The sequence below is a fragment of the Ursus maritimus genome, unplaced genomic scaffold (assembly GCF_017311325.1).
Source record: "Ursus maritimus isolate PB19 unplaced genomic scaffold, ASM1731132v1 scaffold_2, whole genome shotgun sequence".
NCBI lineage: Eukaryota > Metazoa > Chordata > Mammalia > Carnivora > Ursidae > Ursus > Ursus maritimus.
Genome location: NW_024424452.1, coordinates 93086022 through 93106411, shown reverse-complemented (window position 1 = coordinate 93106411; position 20390 = coordinate 93086022). Strand labels below are relative to the sequence as shown.

Here is a 20390-nt window from a genome sequence, read left to right as displayed (position 1 = left end):
GCGGCTGTGGATTGGATGGACCAGGTTCAGGTTGGGGGACTTAGCGGGTTGTGGGGGCTGGGGGTTCAGGCGAGCCCGGTACACACGCACTGCAAACCCTAGGCTCTCCCTCCGTACCCTTAAGCACCCCCTCCACTTCTGCAGAACTTCTCCAACCAGAGCCCTCCGGAATGAAACTGGAATATTAGAATGAATGGAAACCTCCACAAACTGTTCGATGGAGCGTGCTCATTTAGAAACACAACACGAGACAAAACACAACACTGCGCACACACACCCTAAGCTGAGCTCAGAGGGGTCTTGGAGGAAACCAAGGTTCGGGGAGTTGAAGTGAGTTGCCCAGGGACACCCAGAGAATTGGTGGAATCTGGGTTTTCCAGACCAGATTGCCTCCCCCTTGTTCCTGCCCTGCAGGGTTTTGGCAGTTCTGAGAATTGTCAGTGAGCGCTGGGGCCGCGCTCCTGTGGTTCACTCCGCTGCGCCGCTCCGCCGCTGCCGACTTTCTCGGCTGGTTCTGCCCCCTCCTGCAGAGTTTCCATATTTGGCTGTTTCAGATTTACTTTCTCCTAACTCACGTTATCTCGCCGTGGCTGGCGGGGCTGCTCGAGCTCGCGGAAGGAGGCGTGGCTCCCTGCCCAGGCGGTCCCTGCAGCCCCACCCTTCTCAGCCCTGCGCTCCGACCCGCGTCCTGTGAGGACAGGCCCCGCGTAACCAATCTAATTCAGTAAATATTTATCGGGCCCAGGTGCTGTGTGGCTGGGGCCAGCGGAATACGGTTTCTCCCTCCAGGGGCGTTTGCATTTTAAAAGGGCTCTGGAAGACAAAATGCAAAGACACTGAAGTACTTCTGGGAATAGAACCTGTTCAGGGCGTGAGAGCTTGAGGCCGGAAGGGCCGGGTGCGACCTCTCAAATCCACAGTGCCTCTGGCTGCTCTGCCCTCCTCACCTGGCCAGCGAGACGGCGTTAGCACTGGATCGTCTGGGTGAAAACCTAGCCTCTGAACACTCCTCCCCCCAGTTCTGCTGTTTGCACAGGACAGGCATTGCTGCAGGAAAGATGGATATGAGACGGAAGCATAAAATACCGAGCCCCTGTCAACTCTTTGTTGTGTTTGTTATTGTTTTGTTTTGAACCCTGAGGAATGGGTAGGCACTCAGATCCTGGACTCTCCCTCCCCCAGCCCTAGACAGAAGCAGAAGAAAGTCTCCTATCTGAGCCAGCCTCTGGATGTCCTGCTGGACAGGCGGTGATGGAGGAGGTTATTTTCTCAGGTCCTCTGGGCTTTGGGCTGAGGTCTGTGGCAGTGGGAGGAGGCTGGGCAGTGTTTCCATCTGTCAGCCAGCCATCACCTGGTACCCATTGGCCCTGGGTGGCAGGGCAGTGGGAAGAATAGGGAAAGGAGAGGAGGCCCCATCCGCTGAAAGTACCAAGTGCAGTGAGAGGGATATTTCAGTAGGGGATGATTTGCAGAGCGAGGGAGCTGGATGCCTCTGAGTCAGGCCTGTTAGGCTAGCCATGGGAAAGGCTCACCAGCGTTTACACAAACAGACCCTCAGGGATTATCTCAGCTTCACTGCGGAGGACCCTGAAGAAAAAAAATAATTCCATCTTTATAAAGCTCTTTCCTTTTTAAAGCATTTTCTCATTGCCATTCTCATGTTGTCCTCCATGATATCCTAGTGAGTGAGGCCAGCGCAGGATTATTGTCCACATCTCCCAGACGGTGAGGGCGAAGCACTAGTGTAGTAACCCTTTATTTAGGCTCCCGTGCTGGGCCAGGTATCTGGTTCCAGGCCCCCACCCTGGTTTCTCAGAGAGCTAAGTCTGCCCACCTCCTCCTCAGCCTGGACTCTGATGATGCGTGTCTGGTCTATTCCCAGCGACACGGACCAGGTTCTGGTGACTCTGCCTTGGCCACTGCGTGAACAGATGCCCGCCCCGTTAGCTCTGCCCAGCCGAGTGAACTGGGGGGCAAGACCTGTGTCTATTCTTGTTTACGTCCAGGAATCTGGCATAGAGTAGGCCTAAGCAAATGTCTGCACTGGATTCATTGGGGATGTGTCTCCCTCGGGCTCTGAGCTGCTAGGGGCTGATGGCTGGGGAACCTGTGCTGGGTGGGGCTCTAGACAGGCTGAGCCCTGGGCAGTTTGAAAATAGCCTTTCTCACCTGGTTAACCTCTCCCTGCCTCCCTGAGAGAAGGGAGAGGCAGGTGCTGTTCCTTCCACTTAGCTGGTTGCAAAGCTGGGGCTCGGAAGTGACTGGGAAGCTCTCACGGGATGTAGGGACCAGCCAGGACCCCAGCCCAAGTCTTTCGCCTCCAAGTCCTGTGCTCTTGGGTTATTTCAGCTAGAGGAAGTCAGGATTCTGGGTGGGAGGAGCAGAAGGGAACCAGAAAGGCATTCGTCAAAGGCTGCCTGACACCTCCGTCACTGATCCGGGGTCTTTCAGAGCTAATAGACCCAGGGAAGCGGAAGCACTGGCAGACCCAGTCTCTGAAGAGCTTTTTCTGCCCGGGTGGTGGCTTTTTCTGAGGCTCCTTTGGGGCAGGAGTCCTCCCCTCAGCAGAGCTATGCGGGTGTCTGTGTGTGTGTTGGGGGAAAGGAGAACATGTCCCAGGGGCAGAAGTGATCCCCAGGGTTGGAGGTTCCCGCCACGGCTGAGGCCAGCGTTAGGCCCCACTGAGTTTGTTGCTTTGCCCAGAGGAGAGCTTTATTTGGAGGGTCGGACAGCAGTGGATCCGCATGGCCCCCGGCAGGCCCTGTCTTGTGAGGAAGTGGGCTGGAGGACCCGAGAGGAAATAAAAGTGAAAATACTCATCCGTCCTGACAGAAAAATTCAAAATCCATTTGCAGCGACGGGGATGAATCTGCTTGTTGTTATCAGGAGGCAGGTGGTGGTGCGCGCTCAGATCGGGTGGCAGCAAGAGCAGGGGACGTTCGCATGCACCTGCAGGGTCTGTGGCCCCGCATTGAATCATGGAGCCCGTGGAGCGCCCTTCCCCGGGGGGTGTGAGCAGGGAAGGGGGACCCATCTCTCTCTCAGCAGCTCCCCGTGCCTCATGGCTGGACACACGCTTCACCGGCTTCTCTGCTCACCAGTTTAGAACATCCCTGGGATTTCCCCCGTGGCCTGTTTTCTCTCAGGGAAAAGGTACTCTCCTGACCCACGGGAGAACACCTTCTCCACCTACACCCCAGATTCAGCCTTCTGCTCCCTCTGACAGGTTCCCTCCATTGTTTCCTGACCACTGACTTCTTCCCCTGCTCCACTAACTCAGCCTCTGTTAAACAGGAAAAACCCATGTTTCTGCACCCCCTCTTCTCTCCCTTTCACTGAGAAGCTTCTGGAAAGAGCAGCCAACACTTGTACTTAGGCTGTGTTCCTCACTCAGCGCCATGCACCTGGCCTGCTGCTCAGATTGCCTGAGGGTTTCTGGGGCCTGGTAATCCTCAGTCGCCAGCCTGCTGTGCAGCTGTTGCCCATCTCCTTGGAGGGTGCCCCCCTGGCCCCACTGACACTCCCTTCCTTGACCTCAAGCTTCTCATCCTCCCTCTGCCCTGCAAGTGCTGGTATGAGGCCCAGGCTGTGTCCTCAGGCTCGCCCTCTATCCCCTGCGCTCCTCTCCCTCGAGCCCTCCTGACCTCCCAAGGTTTAAACCAGCACCCTTGAGGAAAGGTTTCTGTCTCTCCCCCAGCTCTCTTCCTGGCCAGTTTGATTTGTGACACACAAAATCTTCACCATGATGTTTCAGGAGCCGCTTAGACACCTGTCCCAAGCCGTCTGAAGAGAAAGAAGTTCTGAGGTCTCCCTAACCCGTGCAGACACCACTGTTCTCCCACGGTAATGTCTGGCCTGTCTCCTCCAGCCGGTTCTGGGCACCAGGGCTGCTACCTGAGTTCACATCCACTCGACCTCTTTCCTGTACTACCTCAATCGTGCATTTACTCGCTGCCCTGCCCTCCTCCTGTATCCTCTTACGCCCGCAGCAGAGGGGGCGTAATGCATAGTGGAAATCGTGTGGACTTGCAGAAGCTGGGAGATCTGGGTTCTAATCTGAATTTATGGCTTGCTGGTTGTAGTTGTATGATCTGGGCAAGTTGCCCAACTTCCAGGAGCCTCAGTGTTTCCACAGAGAGATAGTAATGTCGCTCGCTTGAGGCTGGTGGAAGGATTCAATGAGCCAATATGTACACAGAGCCTGGCATCTGGTGGGTACTCAGTAAAGCTGGTTTTCTTGTTCCATGTGTGTCATAGCAGTAGGGAGTTGTGGGGTCTCTGGGGAGGTGCAAAATGTGTGTCTAGCCTAAAGGCATTCAAATTTAAATTAAAAACAGACAAACGAAAGAACTGCCAAGTGCCAGGGTGGACCATCCTTTAAACTAGCCTGGTGCTGTCACTTTGCAATCTCTAGACCAGGCAGACCTCAGTCTCCGGGGGACAGGTGAGCTGGGACGGGGGAGGGCATGGTGGGGAGAAGCTGGGACAAGCCCTTGGCAGGCAGACGCCAGAGAGGAGGGCAGACAGCAGCAGATAATGGGGGCCCGGCCCCAGGGAGTAGGTTTCAGGGACAGGATTCCAGTCTTTAGAATAATCTGTGGGCAGAGCAGCTGCCATCTTGGAGGGAAAACAGTGCTGGGTAGGGAGGTGAACCAGGGACCCAGCAGAAGAAACAGAATGGATTTGGAAAGCAAAATACAGGCACTGGCTTGATTACAGGAGCAGAGCCGTTCCTTTAGTGGGAGCCAGCTGCGCGTCAGAGCAGAGCATGGAGTGAAGGTGACTGGGTACAAAGCTACCAGCCAGAGCCCTTTCCATGCTCCCCTACAAGGGGGGTGGCTTGGAACAGCCAGGCTGTATGCAGAGCCTTCCGTTAGAGGGGCCCTTGATGCTAGAGGATGGAGGCAAGTGGGTGGGGTGAAGCCAAACAGTCGTGAAAGTCCCTCTTCTGCCATCATGACATGAAGATTCTGAGGAAGAGGCTGGGCAGATACCTATGATCCAACCTAGGAAAACTTACCATGCTGCCCTGGGTTAAAGGCAAACGAGTTAACATAAAGTGAAGGCTTCAGTGCTACGGAGTTGCAGAATAAAAGAAGCGATTCGACAGTTGAGTGGGGTTATTCCAGGAAGCCCTCCTGAAGAGTGAGAAGTGGACAGGAGGGATGGGAGGGGATACTGGACTGTGGGCAAAGGCGTTTCGAAGGGATAAGGAAGGAGTGAATAGTTGCCCTTTATGGATGGGAAGTAGATTATTCTGGTGCAGACTGACTTCCTCATATTGAGGTGGTTTATTTGAAAAGCCAATAATTTAGGCTGTTGCTTCAACTGCTCAGTGGTACTTCTGGAGACCTTTCTGAGAAATGTCCAATTCCGTGGATATTCGCTGTGGACAGCCAGACACTAAATTCTTTCAGTCCTTCCTTGACAGTAAGTCCATCTGTGTGATTTCAAGTGGTTCCCTTCACTGATGCTGGGTCGTTAGAACAAGTGGGACTTCTCTAGTGCCCGTCTCTTCCACCCCACAGCCGTAATGCTCGATTCTCTCAATGTCAACTCTGCTTGGCTGTGTCGTACGGCTGTAGGGTCTTCTCCATCTGACTTACCTGTTCCTAACTTTCTTCACATCATTTCTTCTGCCTAGAATTCCTCCTGTTTTAATAGACTAATTCATGCCCCTTTTCAAAGAAAACTCAAATTCATCTCTTGTTAGGAATGCCTCCCCAAAACCATACCCAGGTTCCTTGATATTCTATGAGGACTCACAGGACTCAGCATATAGTCACACAGCTATGATTCGTTACAGTGGAAGGATGTAAAGTAAGATCAGTAAATGAAAAAGGCACACGGGGAGAAGTCCAGAGGAAGCCAGGCGCAGGCTCCAAGAGTCCTCCCCACCAACAACGTCACATAGGATCACGTAATTCCTCCGGCACTGAATTGTGACAACGTGTGAAATGTTGTCTATCGGGGAACCTCATTAGAGACTCAGTGCCCAGGGTATTTATTGAGGATGGGTTATGTAGGCATCCCCTGCCTAACTTATACCAAAATTCCAGACTTCCAGAAGAAAAACAAGTGCTCAGCAACAACCGCATTGCTTGCAAAAACAGTTTGGGCCCAGTGCACCACCCGAACCAGTCAGAGGCACCTGCCACAAATCCACCCTCCAAGATGTTAACCAAGGGCCATCCTTAGAAGCAGAACTTTCTAAGGATGGCAATCTCAAGCCTGCTATGTTACCTCTTTTCTGCATGGCTTCCCTGCATACTTCCACCCATCCGTGCCTAGCTATGGTTATGCTGTGGAGAAAATCACTCCAGAGAGAAGCCAGGAGACCTAGGACCAGCCCAGCATGGCCACCTACCTCTGGTGACCGTCTGAACCCCTAGACTCCGTTTTCTTTCCTCATTTGGAAAAGGGGAATTATAATTCTTCTTTGTAGGCCTCAAGGGTGACTGTGAGGACCAAAGAGATGACATAGTGGGTGACTCCATCTGTCCCTCTTGGTCGAGCTCCTCCCGTGTGTCCGGTGCTGAGTGAGCCCGTGGGAGCTCAGAGGGAAGCGTGGTGTAGTGGCTTTGAGGGGAGACCAGCCTGGGGTTTAGCCAGCACTTACCACCCGTGTCACCTTGGACACGTTTCTATAATCCTAATCGGTAGAACGGGAGCACGACTACTAAGACTAGCGCTCGTACCTCATTGGGTTGCTGTGCCAAGTGGGAACGACCCATGTAAAGCTTCTAGCACGTTGCAGGCACCCGAAGGGGCAGCTGTTCATTCACTCAGATACCGAGCGCTTGCTCTGTGCCAGCACCTTGACAAAGGCCCGGCCGAGGCCCTGCTTTCTGTTTGCTGGTGCAGCTTAATACCGAACCGGTAATTACATAATAAACGGCCCGCGGTCACCGGCAGTGCTGTGAAGGGTGAGGCGAGGCACAGGGTGGTGACTAGCACGCCCGGAGGAAGAGGGGACCTAACCTGGCCGAGGAGGCTCGTGATGCCCTAGCTGGGTATGAGGCGCTTCAGCTGGGCCTCGGGAGGGGGTTCGCTCAGCGAGAGGGAGGCGAGGGCGGACAGGCTGTCCCCAGCAGAGACCGCAGCTGGAGCAGAGGGAGAGAGCCTGCGGGGTGCGGGCTGCATGGGGCGGGTCTGCAGCGTGTAGGGGGAGCGGCGAGGGGGCTGGGGAGGATGGAGAGCAAGGGGTGGGGAAGGAGGGGGCTCCCAGATGACACTGGGGATGGGGGCAGGACCGCTGCAGCATGTGCTAGGGCTTGAGGACATTAAGAGGATTGGGAGGCCGCAAAAAAGATTGTGTGAGTGACGCAGCTTGGTGTTTTCAGAAGCTCAGCTCGGCTCTGTGTGAAAAATGCTCGCAGGAGCGAGTGGGTGAAGGAGACGAGTTGTCGGAGGCTGTGCGGGGGCCCAGCTGACAGGGATGGCAGCTTGAATCAGGGCGTTGGTCGTGAGGGTGGTAGAGAGAAGAAGGTGGAATGGACCCATCAGGTACACTCGGGGGGCCTCCGTGACTGATAGGATGGGGGTGGGGAGAGGGAAGGCATTGCCCGGATGATGCCAGTTGTCTGGTGACAGCAGGAAGATAAAGAAAGAGTGGGTCTTCACTACGAGGGAGCTCTGGAGACAGAGCAACTTCAGAGAGGGGATGTGTTGGCTTTGGAGTGCCTGCATGACAGTCAGAAGGAGGCGCTGGGTAGGCAGCCGGAATGTGAGTCTAGATGCAGTGGAGGTCCAGGGTGGGGAGAGAGAGACGCCTGGCCGCTGTTAGTTCGTACATTGTCTCTGGTGTTGGACAGTGTGGTTTCAGGGAAGCTGAAGGGAGAATGTGTGTTTGGAGGAGGGATTGGGGGACAACAATGTCAGACATTGCTGAGAAGCCAGGAAGATGAAAACTGAAAATGGACCATTGGCATTAGTGACCCAGCCATCACTGCTTTGGGTGGCTTGGTGAGGATGTGAGCCAGGCCAGAGTGGGCTGAGGACTGGAGTGAAGAAAGGCCAGTGGAGACGGTCACTCCACTGGGTGAGGGTAAATGAAGAAGTTGGGCTATGAGAGGAAGGAGAGAGTTAGAACTTTCAAGAAATATGAGAGTGAGGATTTTTAGTGTTGCTTTGATCTCTGGAGAGACCTGTGTGAGAGCTGATGGAAGGAGCCAACTGACAGGGAGAAGTTGGCAATGAAGAAGGTGGGGTGGGAGACAATGGATGTCAAGTCAAGTCCCCCAGAGAAGGCAGGAGTTCAGGATAGGTGGAGAGGTTGGCCTAATTCAGAGGTCACCTCTAACACACCCCCTGGGAGGGAGAGGGCAGAGCAAGGGGGCCCCTGTGCAGGGAGACACGCAGGTCTGGTGGCAGGAAGTGGAGGTCGTTCTGGTCTGAAGATTTCTATTTTTTTCTGTGCAGTAGGAAGTGAAGTTTCTGGGTGAGAGGGGGAGGGGGCAGGCGTAGGGGGGCGTGGTCAAGGTCTGTGGAGAAGAGAAAGGTTTGAAATAGATACTGAAAACAAGAGAATAAGTTGAAAAGGAAAACCTGGCCTCAAACCCTGTTACCTGTCCGCATGATGAAGCCTCCAGAAAAGGACCCTGGCAAATGTGATGTCAGCTCTCTAGCACCTTGCGAGACACCTGGGTGAGGGCCCCATCCATGTTTATTGATTGAAATATTGGCCTGTCAACCTTTAAAAATCCTTCTTGGCATCTTCCCCTCCTTCCCCGGTACCTGGCTCCCGCTGTGACCCCTCACCAGGGGCTGGTTCACGTTAGTAGGAGTCAGGAGCAAGGCTCAAACTCGGCTTTTCCAGCCCCGTCTGGCTGGACCCTCCCCTCCTGACCCTGAGTGCCCCTCTCCAGGTTGACCAGCATTATTAGCCAGCTTTGCCCCGTCTAGCTGGAACGGGTGGGATTTCAAGACTTACAAACAGCGGAGATGAGAAGATTTAGGCCTTGGGAAGCAGGGTAGGTGGGAGCTGAAGCTCTCCCGCTCCCTGCAGAACACCGTGAGGGAGCCGTGTGGTCTTTCCGTCAGGGTCTGTGGTGTACCTATCACGTGCACTGTTCCGAGCGTCAGGGCCTCAGCAAACAGAAGAAACCCCTCTGCCCCCACGGAGCTTGCATCCTGGCTGGGAAGGCTCAGCGGTAAGGAAGTAAACCTGTAACATGCCTCTGGTTGTAAGCACTTTGGAGAAAAATGCCTCAAGGGAGGGGGTGTGTAGTCAGGGAGGTGGGGTCTCCAAGCGGGCCGTCGATGAAGGCCTCACTCGAGAGGTAGCATTTGAGCAGATACCTGAAGTGGGGGGACAAGCCATTCGGGCGCCGGGGGGACAGACAGCAAATAAAGCCTCTTGCACTGGTTAAGAAGAAGCGAGGTCAGTGTGGCTCGAGTGTGTGAACAGGAGGAGAGTGCTAGAAACTGAGTAGCAGGCCAGGTCATGCAGGACTCGAAGAACACTGGCTTTCACCCTGAGAGCAAAGGAGTGGCATATCCGACTTCTGTTTTTAGACAGGTGGCTCTGGCTGCTGGGGTGTGACTGGGCTGTACCGGGAAGGGCAGAGGCAGGAGGCTAGCTAAGAGATTAATGCTGTTTCCAGTGGGGAGACGATGCCGGCTTAGAGCAGAGTGGTTGTGCCGAAAGTGAGGAGCGGCAGTTTGAGGTGTTTGGAAGAAGAGCTGGGAGGATCTGTGTGGTGGGGTGCAGAGTAAGAAGAGCCAAGGGCGACTCCAAAGTTTTGATCCAAGCAGTAGGGTGTTCGGTGGCACCATTTTCCTGAGGTGGACGAAGGCCATGCAGGAGCAGGTCGGGTGGGCTCGGCTGTGTTACTGTTGAGGTGTCTGGTGAACGAACGTGGAGGTGTGGACCAGGCAGCTGGAATGAGGAGAGGTCCAGACTGCAGATAGAAATCGGGGCACTTGTCAGCCTCGGATGCCATCTAAGGCGGGAGCCAAGATGAGCTCACCAGGAAAATGAGCGTAGAGAGAAGAGAAAGAGGTCCAGCACCAGCCTGGGTCCTCTGAGCAATGGGGAAATGAGGAGCAGCCAGTGGGGAGGAGGAGGAATGGTCTAGGAGCTGGCCCAAGGGTCCAGCTCTGTGCGGCTCACATGGTAACCTGCTACAGAATCTAGCCCAGAAACTTGCTTAACAAGCAGACTTCTAGCTACTACTGAGAGATCCCAATTCTGAAATACATTATAGGGTAGGCTAAAATGTTGCGACAGGGAGGCTCCCCAAACGGAGGTCTGTTTCCCTGGGGTAAGCTGTCCAAGCCAGCATCTGTACCATGCTCTAGGGCGCGCTCTTAGGGCATACGGTGGTTGTACTTTGCATGTAGGGCTGGAACCGTCTGGGAGATGGGAACTGTCTGGTAACTTGGGGTCCTCCCCCGCTCCTCCTCCCTCCCCCTCTCACAGTAGAATGAGGCATGGGCCTCTGCATACAACAGGCACTGAATAAATGCTGACTAGGAGTGAAGGATGGTGCTTATTTATGCATCAGGCCCTGTGTGCTAGTGATTTACATGAATTAACATATTTAATCCTAACTATTATTGTCCCATTTTCTCGATGAGGAAGAGATGACCCAGGTAAGTGGATGGCAGAAGGAATTGAACCCCAAGGTCTGATTCCAGAGCTGGTCTCTAGGCTGCACTGCCTCTCACCCAGACCTCGGTCTTGGTGTCGGGTGGAATGTGGTACATTTCCCTTTAGCCATGACACAGAGCAAAGAGCACTGGACTTGGAGTTGGGAAGCCTAGATTGAATTCCTGCTCCGCCATGTGCTAGCTGTGTGATTTGGGGCAAGTGGCTTGACAGCTCGGGCCCCAGGTACAGACGCCATCAGAAAGGTGACGATAATATTGCCACAGGGTTAGTGTGAGGGCTGGGTGAGATGTGTGTGAACAAACTGCTAAGTGTGTGAGTGGTAGTGTTAGTATTATTATCTTGAAAAATCAAGCTGTGGAACCCCTTAAAACTACCCAGAGAAGTTGCCAGAGGGGGTATAGGTCGTAGGAAACCCAAACAGGCCTTGTTTCCACCAAAATAGTTCCTCCATACACTTTTTTATTTACCGATGTCTCTGCGTGAGATTTGGTTTAATGAGTGTCGCTGTTCTTTAAAAGCTGTGACACCCTTGGCTTGCTGATCTCTTAAGCCCTTGTACAACTGACTGGCTCAGTTGTTGCAGGGAAAGCCATTCTTTCAAATTCTTTCTCTTTCTCTTGCGCCACCCCCCGGGCTCCCTTCCTTCTGTCCCTCTTCTGCCGTCCTGATCCCAAGAACCCGACGTCCAGGGTTGTGTGAGGGGCTAGAGAGTTCTGTGACAACTCAAGGATGCCTACCCATGTGTGCACTGGGCATCTGGGGTACACCTGGAGTAGCAGACCTCAGGAAGCTTCTAGGCTATACTGCCACAGTATAGAGCCGGGATGAGAGGGCCACCTCTAGTCCCATCCGCTTTCTCCCTGGGCCCGGGCCACAGCTGGCCTCGCCGCTGGTCAGGAGGGGATTGCTCCTTACAGAACATCAACTCCTGCCCCAGCCACAGTCTCTCCCAGCTCTGAGGCACTGGCCAGTGTGTCACACGTCTGTGGTCAGCTTTGGAGATGTGACTTGGCCCAGAGACAGCTGTGCACGAGCTCATGTGAGAGATGAGGCGCGGCTAGAACGATGTTGCCGGAAGGTCAGGCCAAGGCTTCTGAATCCACCTTGGCTTGTCTGTTGTGCATCCGGTCTAGGGAGGTCTCAGGTCTCTCCCCTTTCCGCAGACCCCCCGTAGGCCATGGACGGTGGGGCTGGGCAAAAGCTTCTGAATTCCAAGCCCAGTCTCAGCCTCTCAACCGTTGTCTATTGGCTGTGTCTCCAAACTGCCACTGGCTCTGCTGGCCGGGCCCCTGGAGTCTTCATCTCCCCATGTATGTGAGAAGGTAGGGTGGTTGGGAAGGGAGAAGGTGAGAAAACCGTAAGGCTCAGATGACGCCCCAGGATGTGATGAAGTAGGGATCCTCCCCCACATTTGGAAAGAAATCCGGTTGGGATGAGGCAGCCTTTCCCATGGGGAGAGGTGGGAGTTTGGCAAGAATGAGGGACAGAGGCTGACCCAATCTCAGGGGAGTCCCGCAGGGAGCCCCACAGAAGTGTGGTCAGGGGTGGGAGAAGGCCACACAGCACAGTGTCCCCAGGACCCAGGGATCAGGGGGTTTCAAGGAGGAAGTACCAAATGCCACATAAAGGGCAGACTAATTGGTGAGTCTGATTGTGTGATTCAGTTTAGGTCATCAAACTAATATAATATGCTTTTCCAAACTACCTAGGGCACTCCCCTCGCCCACCCAACACGAGATGATTCAGGCCCCCCAGCTTGTTCAAGGGTAGGGTACAGAGAACTGGGAGAGCAGGCCAGGCTGCAGGGAGGTGCCCATGGGTTCCTCGGAGGGACACAGGTCTACAGGCACTGCTCTGGAGCCAGCAATGAAAGGGCAGGGGAGGGGGCGAAGTGCCCGGTGCAGGTGCTGCTGGGCCGAAGCCCACTGCCCACAGCCCGTGGCGGGGTGGGGGTGGGGGTGTGAGGAATCCGGGCCCACAGCGCTGCATTCCTGTTTCCCCATCAGTGTCTGCGTGTGATAGGTCCTCAGCAGAGGAATGATTTACAAGAAGTGATTGAATGAATGAACTTCAGTGGGAGATAGTCCAGTGTAACCATGAATTCAGAATAATGCATTGGGTGAAGGGAGGAGGAGAATGTGTTTGGAGGAGGAGATAGAGAAATGAGAAAGGCAGGTCCCTGATGACGGGGAGCAGCACTTTGTGTTGGGGAGGGGCTGGTATCTGGGGAAATCATGGGAGGAGGTACAATTTATGCATCTGAGTGAAGATGAGTCAGCGAGGTGCTGTGCCCACCCACAAGGGAATGGTGTGACTCGAGCCTTGATGGGGCTGCTGACTGTAGCGGAGGGGACAGTGGGCGGGCTCTCAGGACGCAACTCTGATCAGAACTCCTACTCATCGCTATCGCTTCTGGGCCCGGACAGGGGAGTGGGGGTAGGAATATAGGGATGCAGAAAAAGCAAAGTGCATGCATAGCAAACCAGTGAGTGAGGGAACATATACAAGCATGAAAAGAACATAGGAAGGAAAGGGGAATATTTAGGCAAGTTGCCCTGGGGTGGGGGTGGGGGGCTGAGGTCATTATCTCCTACCTGAAGGGGTATCTTCAGGAAAAGGGACTAGGCTCTCTCCCTATGGTCCCAAATGACTCCCGACTACCCTCCCTTTGCCATCGTTCTTCCCCATCTCAGAGAACAGCACCACCTCCACCGAGGTGTTGAGGCCCAATCCTGGCATCAGCCTCCAGTCCTCCCTGCCTCCAAGCCTCATATTCAGTCACTGGACTGCTCCATTTCCCTGCCACCACCACAGTCCAGGTCTGTGCTCTCCCCCCGACTGCCGCAGTGTCTCCGCTCCATCAGCCTCCTGACTGCTCTCCCGCTGCCTTCACGGTCCGTTCTCCGTGCAGCATCTGGAGTGGCCTTTTTAGGCTCCAAAGCAGACACTGCCATTAGTTCCCTAAAATACTCATGCTGCTTCCCGTTGCTTTGTTCTTAGAACAAACCCGGACTCTTTCCTGTGGGCGACCAGGCCCATGTGATCTGGCTCCTGGCCTGTCTCCTGCTGTTCTTTCTCTTGTCCCTGACATTAGGCAACGCAGGCCTCCTCGGTGTTTCTCAAATATGGCAAGGCCTTTCCCAGACCCGACTGTTACCCTTGCTGTCCCTCCACCTGCAGCGTCCGTCCTGCTACTCCTCACACTTGCTCCTTCTCATCCTCCCCTTGCCGTTCAAGTATCACCTCCTCCATGAGGCCTTCCTGTCAACAGTGGCTGCTTCCGTTTCTTTATCTCAACATCCTGTTTATTTCCTTCAGAGAACTTATCACAGTTTGTAACTGCCTCCTTTGTTGTTACTCCCTTGTCTCCTCCATTAGGTTGTAAGCCCCGCAGGAGCAGGCTTGGACCCTCTCTCTCTTGTTCTTCCCTGGCCCCCTGAGCCTGATACAGTGCCCCACAGGGTTATCCTCGGAGTGGGGGACATTGATGGAGGGGCTCTGAGGCAAATGCTTCTTCATCATCATCATCATCATCATCATAGCCCTCCTAGCAGTTCCTGTGTACCACCATTATAAGCTCTTCATGCATGGGGGGGGGGGTCAGCAAACTTTTTCTGTAAAGAACCAGAAAGTAAATATTTTAGGCTCTGGGCCATATGGCCTGTGGCACAACTGCTCAACTCAGCTGTGGTAGCAAAAAACAAAACAAAACAATACAAAACAACCATAGATGATATGTAAACAAATGAACGTGACTGTGTTCTGATAAAACTTTATTTACAAAAACAAGTGGTGGGTTGGCTGACCCTTGATGTATCATATTATATAATCTTCAAAGATTCTCTGAGGTAACTACTATTATCATTATCACTATTTTATAGATGAAGAAACTGAGAAGCATAGAGACTGACCAACTTGCCTGAGATCATACAGCTATTCAGGGATAGAATCAGGATTTGTGCCAAGGCAGGTCAACTCCGGAGTCCATGGCGGTGGCCAACATCCCGCACTTCCTCTTGGCAGGCTTTGGAGAAGCAGAGAGGAACCCCAGCACCTCTTTCTCCCCTGAGGGCCTCCACTGCTTCCTGGCCATGGGAAATCTCCAAGTTTCCTCCTTCAACAAACTGGGGATACTAATGATGTATCCATCATCGGGTTGCCATCAGGATTAAAACAAGACTGTGCACGTAAATTAGCTGGCTCTGAGCCTAGACATAGCCTCACTGAATGTAATCCTGACCCACATCCAATTCCAGCCCTTAGTTCCCTTCACATCTTTTCATATCGTCCCCTTGCCGTCTGTCTGCCTCATTCATATTTGCCCTAGGTTGTCTTCGTGGCCCTCCTTCCAACAGCCCCTTTTCAGGAAGGCCTCACATTAATCCTAGAGTTCCCCTATTTAGCGAACGCTGACTGAGTGCTGTAGGCCGGGCCTGAGGCTGGCTCTGAGGATCTGGAGACCAATGAGGACAGCCCCTCCCTGAGGAGCTCGCCAAGGAGCTGACCCCGGACAGCAGGGAGGACTGGGACAGCTGAGGCTGGCGGCCGAAAGACTGGAGTCGAAGCTTCCCAAAGAGGAAGCTTTTGTGCGGGAAGATCAGCAGTATTCTCTCTCTCTCTCTCTCTCTTTTTTTTTCTCTTGTTCTTAAGTTCTGAGAGCCAATCTAAAAGGTCTGATCCAGCATCACTTGGAGCCAGGTGGGCTCAAGATGGGCTCTGAGGTTTCCCCGTAGGTGAGATAGCTGTTGAGGGCAATGGGGGTGGCACACCACGAGGGGTGCAGGGATGCCCTTCAGCCCTGGAACCCTCTTCTCACCAGCAGTGCTTTGCTGCACTCCCAGGAAAATGGGGAACCAGGGGTTTCCTGACAGCTTGGAAAGAAATCACACTTCTCTTTAAAGGAATTACAATCTTACCCACATCATTCATCCTGTATCCAAGAAAACCCTTTCCTGGGCAAGTATAAGGAAAAGAAAAGAAAAAGAAGATACACCCTTACCTCTGCCTCAGCAACACCAAAGCCAGCCATCCCGTGGATAGGCAGTGGGTCATCGGTAAGCTGTCGTCACATACTGTCGGGCCGCATGGTCTCCCTCCCACATTACGCCTGATGGAAAATGGCCTCATTACTTCTGCGTTTCTCCAAGGCCCTTCCTCTTTGTCTAACCTACATGGCTAAAGGTTAGTGAAAATAAAACCAGTTTCTCCCAGAGGTCACATAGTAGTCATATTGTTGTTGTGTTAAAAGCTATGGAAACGGTAGAGAAGAAGAGAAGGTCAAGGGTTGGACCAGAGGCCTAGGAGTTGTCTTAAGGGGTTTCGTCTTCCAAGGAAAGATCTTTCTGGGCCATTGAAGACTGAGGTTTTGGTAACCACTTTAAATGTATCTCACTTCTCCCTCATGCCATGCGGATAACGTACTAAATAAAGTGTCTTCTTCCTCTTCTGCTGTCTCCCCCTCCTCCTCCTCCTCCCCTTCTTCTTCTTCTTTTCACTTTCCTGGTAGTAACTGTTCTTCCTGGAAGAGCGGAATCTCAGAATTCAAGGGCCAGGTGACTGAGAGCGGGAACTGCCTGTCCTTCTAGCAGATGGGCACCGGGCTGTCGGAGCCAGGGCACAGATTCCAGAGTCTCCTTGGGTCACTGCCTCTTGGGATTTGACATTTTAACTTTTCCTCATCACTCAGTACATCTCTCCTCCTTAAATTTCAGCCCAGGACCCTTTGTTGGCTCTCAGGTGGGTCTGGGGAAAAGCATTCTTGCACCTCCCCCTCCCGTTGCCAAATGCGAGCATCAATCAGGGGTTGGCTCCTTATGCTTCTGGTGAGGCCTGAATGGAGCTGAGAAAAGGGCAGTTTGCCTTCTAGCAGCCCATCCTGGGATTGGTAGCTTTCATTGGCCAGTGCGGGGTTGCCCCTCCATTGCCCACAGCTCAAGGACTGTCCTGGGGCTCCTGGCCAGCCTTTGTGCCCCCTCCTTGTCACCTGACCCTGTCAGTCCCACCTGTCAGAGAAAGCAGCCTCTCTTGACTGCAGCTGTCAGGACCTTCCCTTACAAAGGAGACTTGGGGGAACACTGTAAGCCTCTCAAACCCTTCCCAGGCACCTCTGTACACCTACCAACAGCCCCTGGACCCTAGAAGTCATTAGTAGGAGGGATCTTGGACCTAGAAAGGGGTAGAATGTCACACAAGGCTGAATGGCAGTTACTTTGGGGGAAGCGGCACCAGTTAAATCCCAAGTAGGGAGTAAACAAGGGCTGCTCTGTAGCCACAGGCGTGAGTGGGAAGGGCAGACTTCAGTACTGGCTTCAAGGAATTTTTCCATTGCTGTCTCTCTGGGGTGTCTTCTGTCTCCAGATCTTACATTCCTGGCATAGATCTAAATCTATTATGTCAAATGCCGTCACTAAAATGACAACCGAATTATTTGTAAAGTCAAACAATTTTTTAATGCCTTGGGTAATTTTAAAAAGGTTATTGATAAAAAAAGAAATGTGGCCATTCCTAGAAATCATATCATTTATTCTGGAAGAGATGTTAGATGTCAGCTCGTCTGGCTCACCCCCACTCCCTTAAGACTGTCCCTAAGGGACCCCAACCTCGATATGTTCCCTACCCACACCCTTGCTTCTTTCCTTCTCTCCTTCATCCTCTCCCATTGGTGTCATCAATTACTCAGTCTTCCAAGCGAACCTGGGATTCATCCTCCACTGTCCTCTCCTTCAGCCCTTCCACTGAACCCATTTCTAAATTCCTGCATTTTTACCTCCGAAATGCCTCACAAACATGACTTCTCTCTGCCTCTGCCTTAGATCAGGCCATTGTCATCCTCCTTTGGTCTGTTGTATTAGCCTCTCTCCTAAACTCCGTGCCTGGGCCTGTCCCGTATGTTTAGCATCCCTAAAATCATCGAAAACATGAGGTAAAATTTGGAATTCCTGGCTGTGGCATTCACTCAGGGCTCTTCATGTGATGCTCCTCCCCTCTCTCTCCACACGTATATCTCACGGAGACCTTTTCAGTGGTTTCTGACAGGTTTTTAGTTACACAGGTATCAGCTTACACAGGTGATGGCAAAGCTGGGAAGCTAAACATAAGACTCAGGATGAAGCAACTCAGAGATGAGTCCTGGCGGGAGGCTGCCCAACCCTCTAGAGCCTAGGAGCTGTGGACCACCCTTGGCCCACCTGGCGGGAGCTAGTCCACAGAGCCAGGGGCCATCTGTTGGCGACCAAAGCCATAGAGGAGACCCAGTCACTGTGGAGATGCTACCCAGCACCAAGGGATGGGAGAGAAATATTCTGGCTTCTCCCTTCCTGCCACCCTTCAGTCTCTTAACAGTGTCTCTTATTGGCTGAACCTAGCCAAAAGCCAGGGAGCCCAGAAAACAGAGTTTGTGGGGGTCAACCCTCACCCCACCTCGTGATGCAGGCCAGGGCAGGAGAGCAGGGAGTCTGAGAGCAAACAGGCAAATGACTGGCATGTTCCCTTCATTCCCCTTGATCTACATTTAATTATTAATTATTCCAGAACTTTTATGATATCCTATGGGAAATTCTTGTATCTCCTTCATTGGGAAAGGAGAAGGGATACTTTCTTCATAACCAGCGAGACATTCTCTTCTCTGTACAATCCACACAGACACCTCAGAAAGTGTTAGCTACCCCTCACCTGGGCTCAGACAGGTTTTTTTTGTGGTACCTGCCTCCAGGGAATTATAATGCATCATTCTTGTGTCTAATTGCCTCTACTTGCCCTGGAGACCCTCCACGGCAGATGTAATATAACAGATCTCTGCACTCTTGGGACCCAATCCAGGACACATGCATGCTGAGTCCATGAGGGCTGGACAAATGAGGGAGCTGTGGGGGGTGTCTTGTTCAAGGTTGCCTGGGTGGTGAGCAGCAGAGCAGGGATGGAGCCCAGGTCTCTGGCCCTGTGCCATTTTCACTCTGGAACTTCATCTGTAGTAACAAGTAACTCCCAAGAATCAGATCTTGAAAGCTCTGGAGGCATAATTTCTGGGCTTATGTCTTACAAAGTATAAAATGATTGGGGCGCCTGGGTGGCTCAGTCAGTTGAGCTTCTGACTCTTGGTTTTTGGCTCGGGTCGGGATCTCAGGGTGTGATCTCAGGTTTGTGGGGGTGCTCCATGCTCTGCAGGGAGTCTGCTTGAGATTCTCTCTCTCCTTCTGCCCCTTCCCCCCCAATCCCACACTCAAGCTCTCTCTCTCAAAATAAATAAATCTTTCAAAAAAAAAAAAAAACTCCCCACAAAGTATAAAATGATTTATAAAAACATTCCCAAGTTTTCCAAACCTTCATTAATCTAAACAAGGTGTTTGGGATCCTATGGAAGGAGTACGGACAGACGGACAGACAAGGATCTACCTTTTTTTTTTAAAACCTGAGACTGAATTCTGCTAGACATGTGCCTTTTTTATAGTAACTAAAGCCTAAGCTCTTGTTGCTTCAGATGTTAGAGTGTTCATTATGTGTTCCCCAAAAGTGAATCAGAAGAAATTTGTAAGTAAAGAACTTAAATCTTGACATCCACAGCTTTCCTTTGGAATTCTTAGAAAATTCTCAACGAAAAGAGGCAGCAATTTATGAAGCTAAAAAATGACGTTTATAAGAAACTCAATAAGAACCCTTGGGGAGCATATTGTAGGTCTCTTGTCTTTTCAGGTTTGAGTCAGTAACTTTTCAGCAGGAGGACCGCACTGTGAGTGCCATCAGTGGCAGGAATAAGGCAGATATACGGGCTCTGATAATAATTTCAATGACTTTCTTTTCTTATTTGCAAGAACTGAACTCTTTTTACTCTTCCTGTTACATAAGCTATTATACCCAAAGGGGAAAGATTTTAATAAAATGGAACTCTTATTTATTTCCACTAAATAGCTGCCTAGGAATGACAGAGTACTAGCTGGAAATGTTCAATTAATTAAAGAAATATGTTTGTTAGACAAAGAAACAGCAACCTTTATGGTCGTATTATTGGGACTCTGTCATATCTGTGAATACATTGAATTGATTCCATTTTGGGGAAGCGTTCTTAGCTGAGACCTCTGTGATAAAAGACAGATTAGCAAGAGAAAAACAAACAAGTTTATTAACATCTATAATTCATGTATGCGTGGGAGATACCCAGGGGAAAATGAGTAGCTCTCTGAGGTGGCTTGGGATTCAGGCTTGAATACCATCCTAAGAGGGGGAGGGGAGAGGGAAGTAGGCCTCTTAGGGAAGAGGGAATGATTTTTAGGAGAGATAAATGAGCCCTTAGAAGATTAGGTGGGAGATGTGATAGTTTGTGACCAAGTTTGTCGGGGTGTCACCTTCTAGTTTCTTCTGGCCACTCTTTCCTGGTTGATGAGACTCCTGGAGAGGTGGTTTATAATTATTGAGTTCCATTTGGAGGATCTGTCTTTAGGCAGATAAGGTGTTGCTTAGGACAAATGTATAATGACATGTATCTACCGTTATAGTATCATACCGAGTATTTTCACTGTCCTAAAAATCCTCCATGCGCCACCCATTCATCTCTCCCTACCTCCATCCTAATTCCTGGCAACCACTGATCTTTTTACTGCCTCCATCATTTTGCCTTTTTCAGAATGTCCTATAGTTGAACCTGTACAGTATGTAGGCTCTTCAGATTGGCTTCTTTCACTAAGTAATATGCATTTAAGATTCCTTTACACCTTTTCATGGCTTGATAGCTCATTTTTTATTAGTGCTGAAGACTGTCCCGTTGTCAGGTTGTACAGTTTAT

The 20390-nt window shown here is 51.9% G+C and overlaps 1 protein-coding gene and 1 long non-coding RNA gene across 6 annotated transcripts in view; both read left to right on the top strand.

Annotated features, from left to right (window-relative positions):
• Window positions 1-20390, top strand: part of TRAF5 (TNF receptor associated factor 5) — a 43651-nt gene that overhangs the window by 567 nt on the left and 22694 nt on the right. Inside the window, exon 1 of one of the 5 annotated variants that reach the window (XM_008701179.2) lies at window positions 6995-7013. The exons of 2 other annotated variants lie outside the window; for them this stretch is intronic. Coding sequence is in view for 1 of the 3 variants with exons in the window: in XM_008701178.2 (XP_008699400.1) it covers window positions 8576-8646 (71 nt within the window). In the remaining 2 variants the exon portion in view is untranslated. Of the gene's footprint in view, window positions 1-6994; window positions 7014-7361; window positions 7507-8507; window positions 8647-20390 lie in introns of those variants that run through there. 2 more of the 5 variants (XM_040636371.1, XM_008701178.2) reach the window with 2 other exon arrangements.
• Window positions 8661-15578, top strand: LOC121104030. The gene is made up of 2 exons (XR_005836401.1): window positions 8661-9152; window positions 14497-15578. It is a non-coding gene; the product is annotated as an uncharacterized LOC121104030 (long non-coding RNA).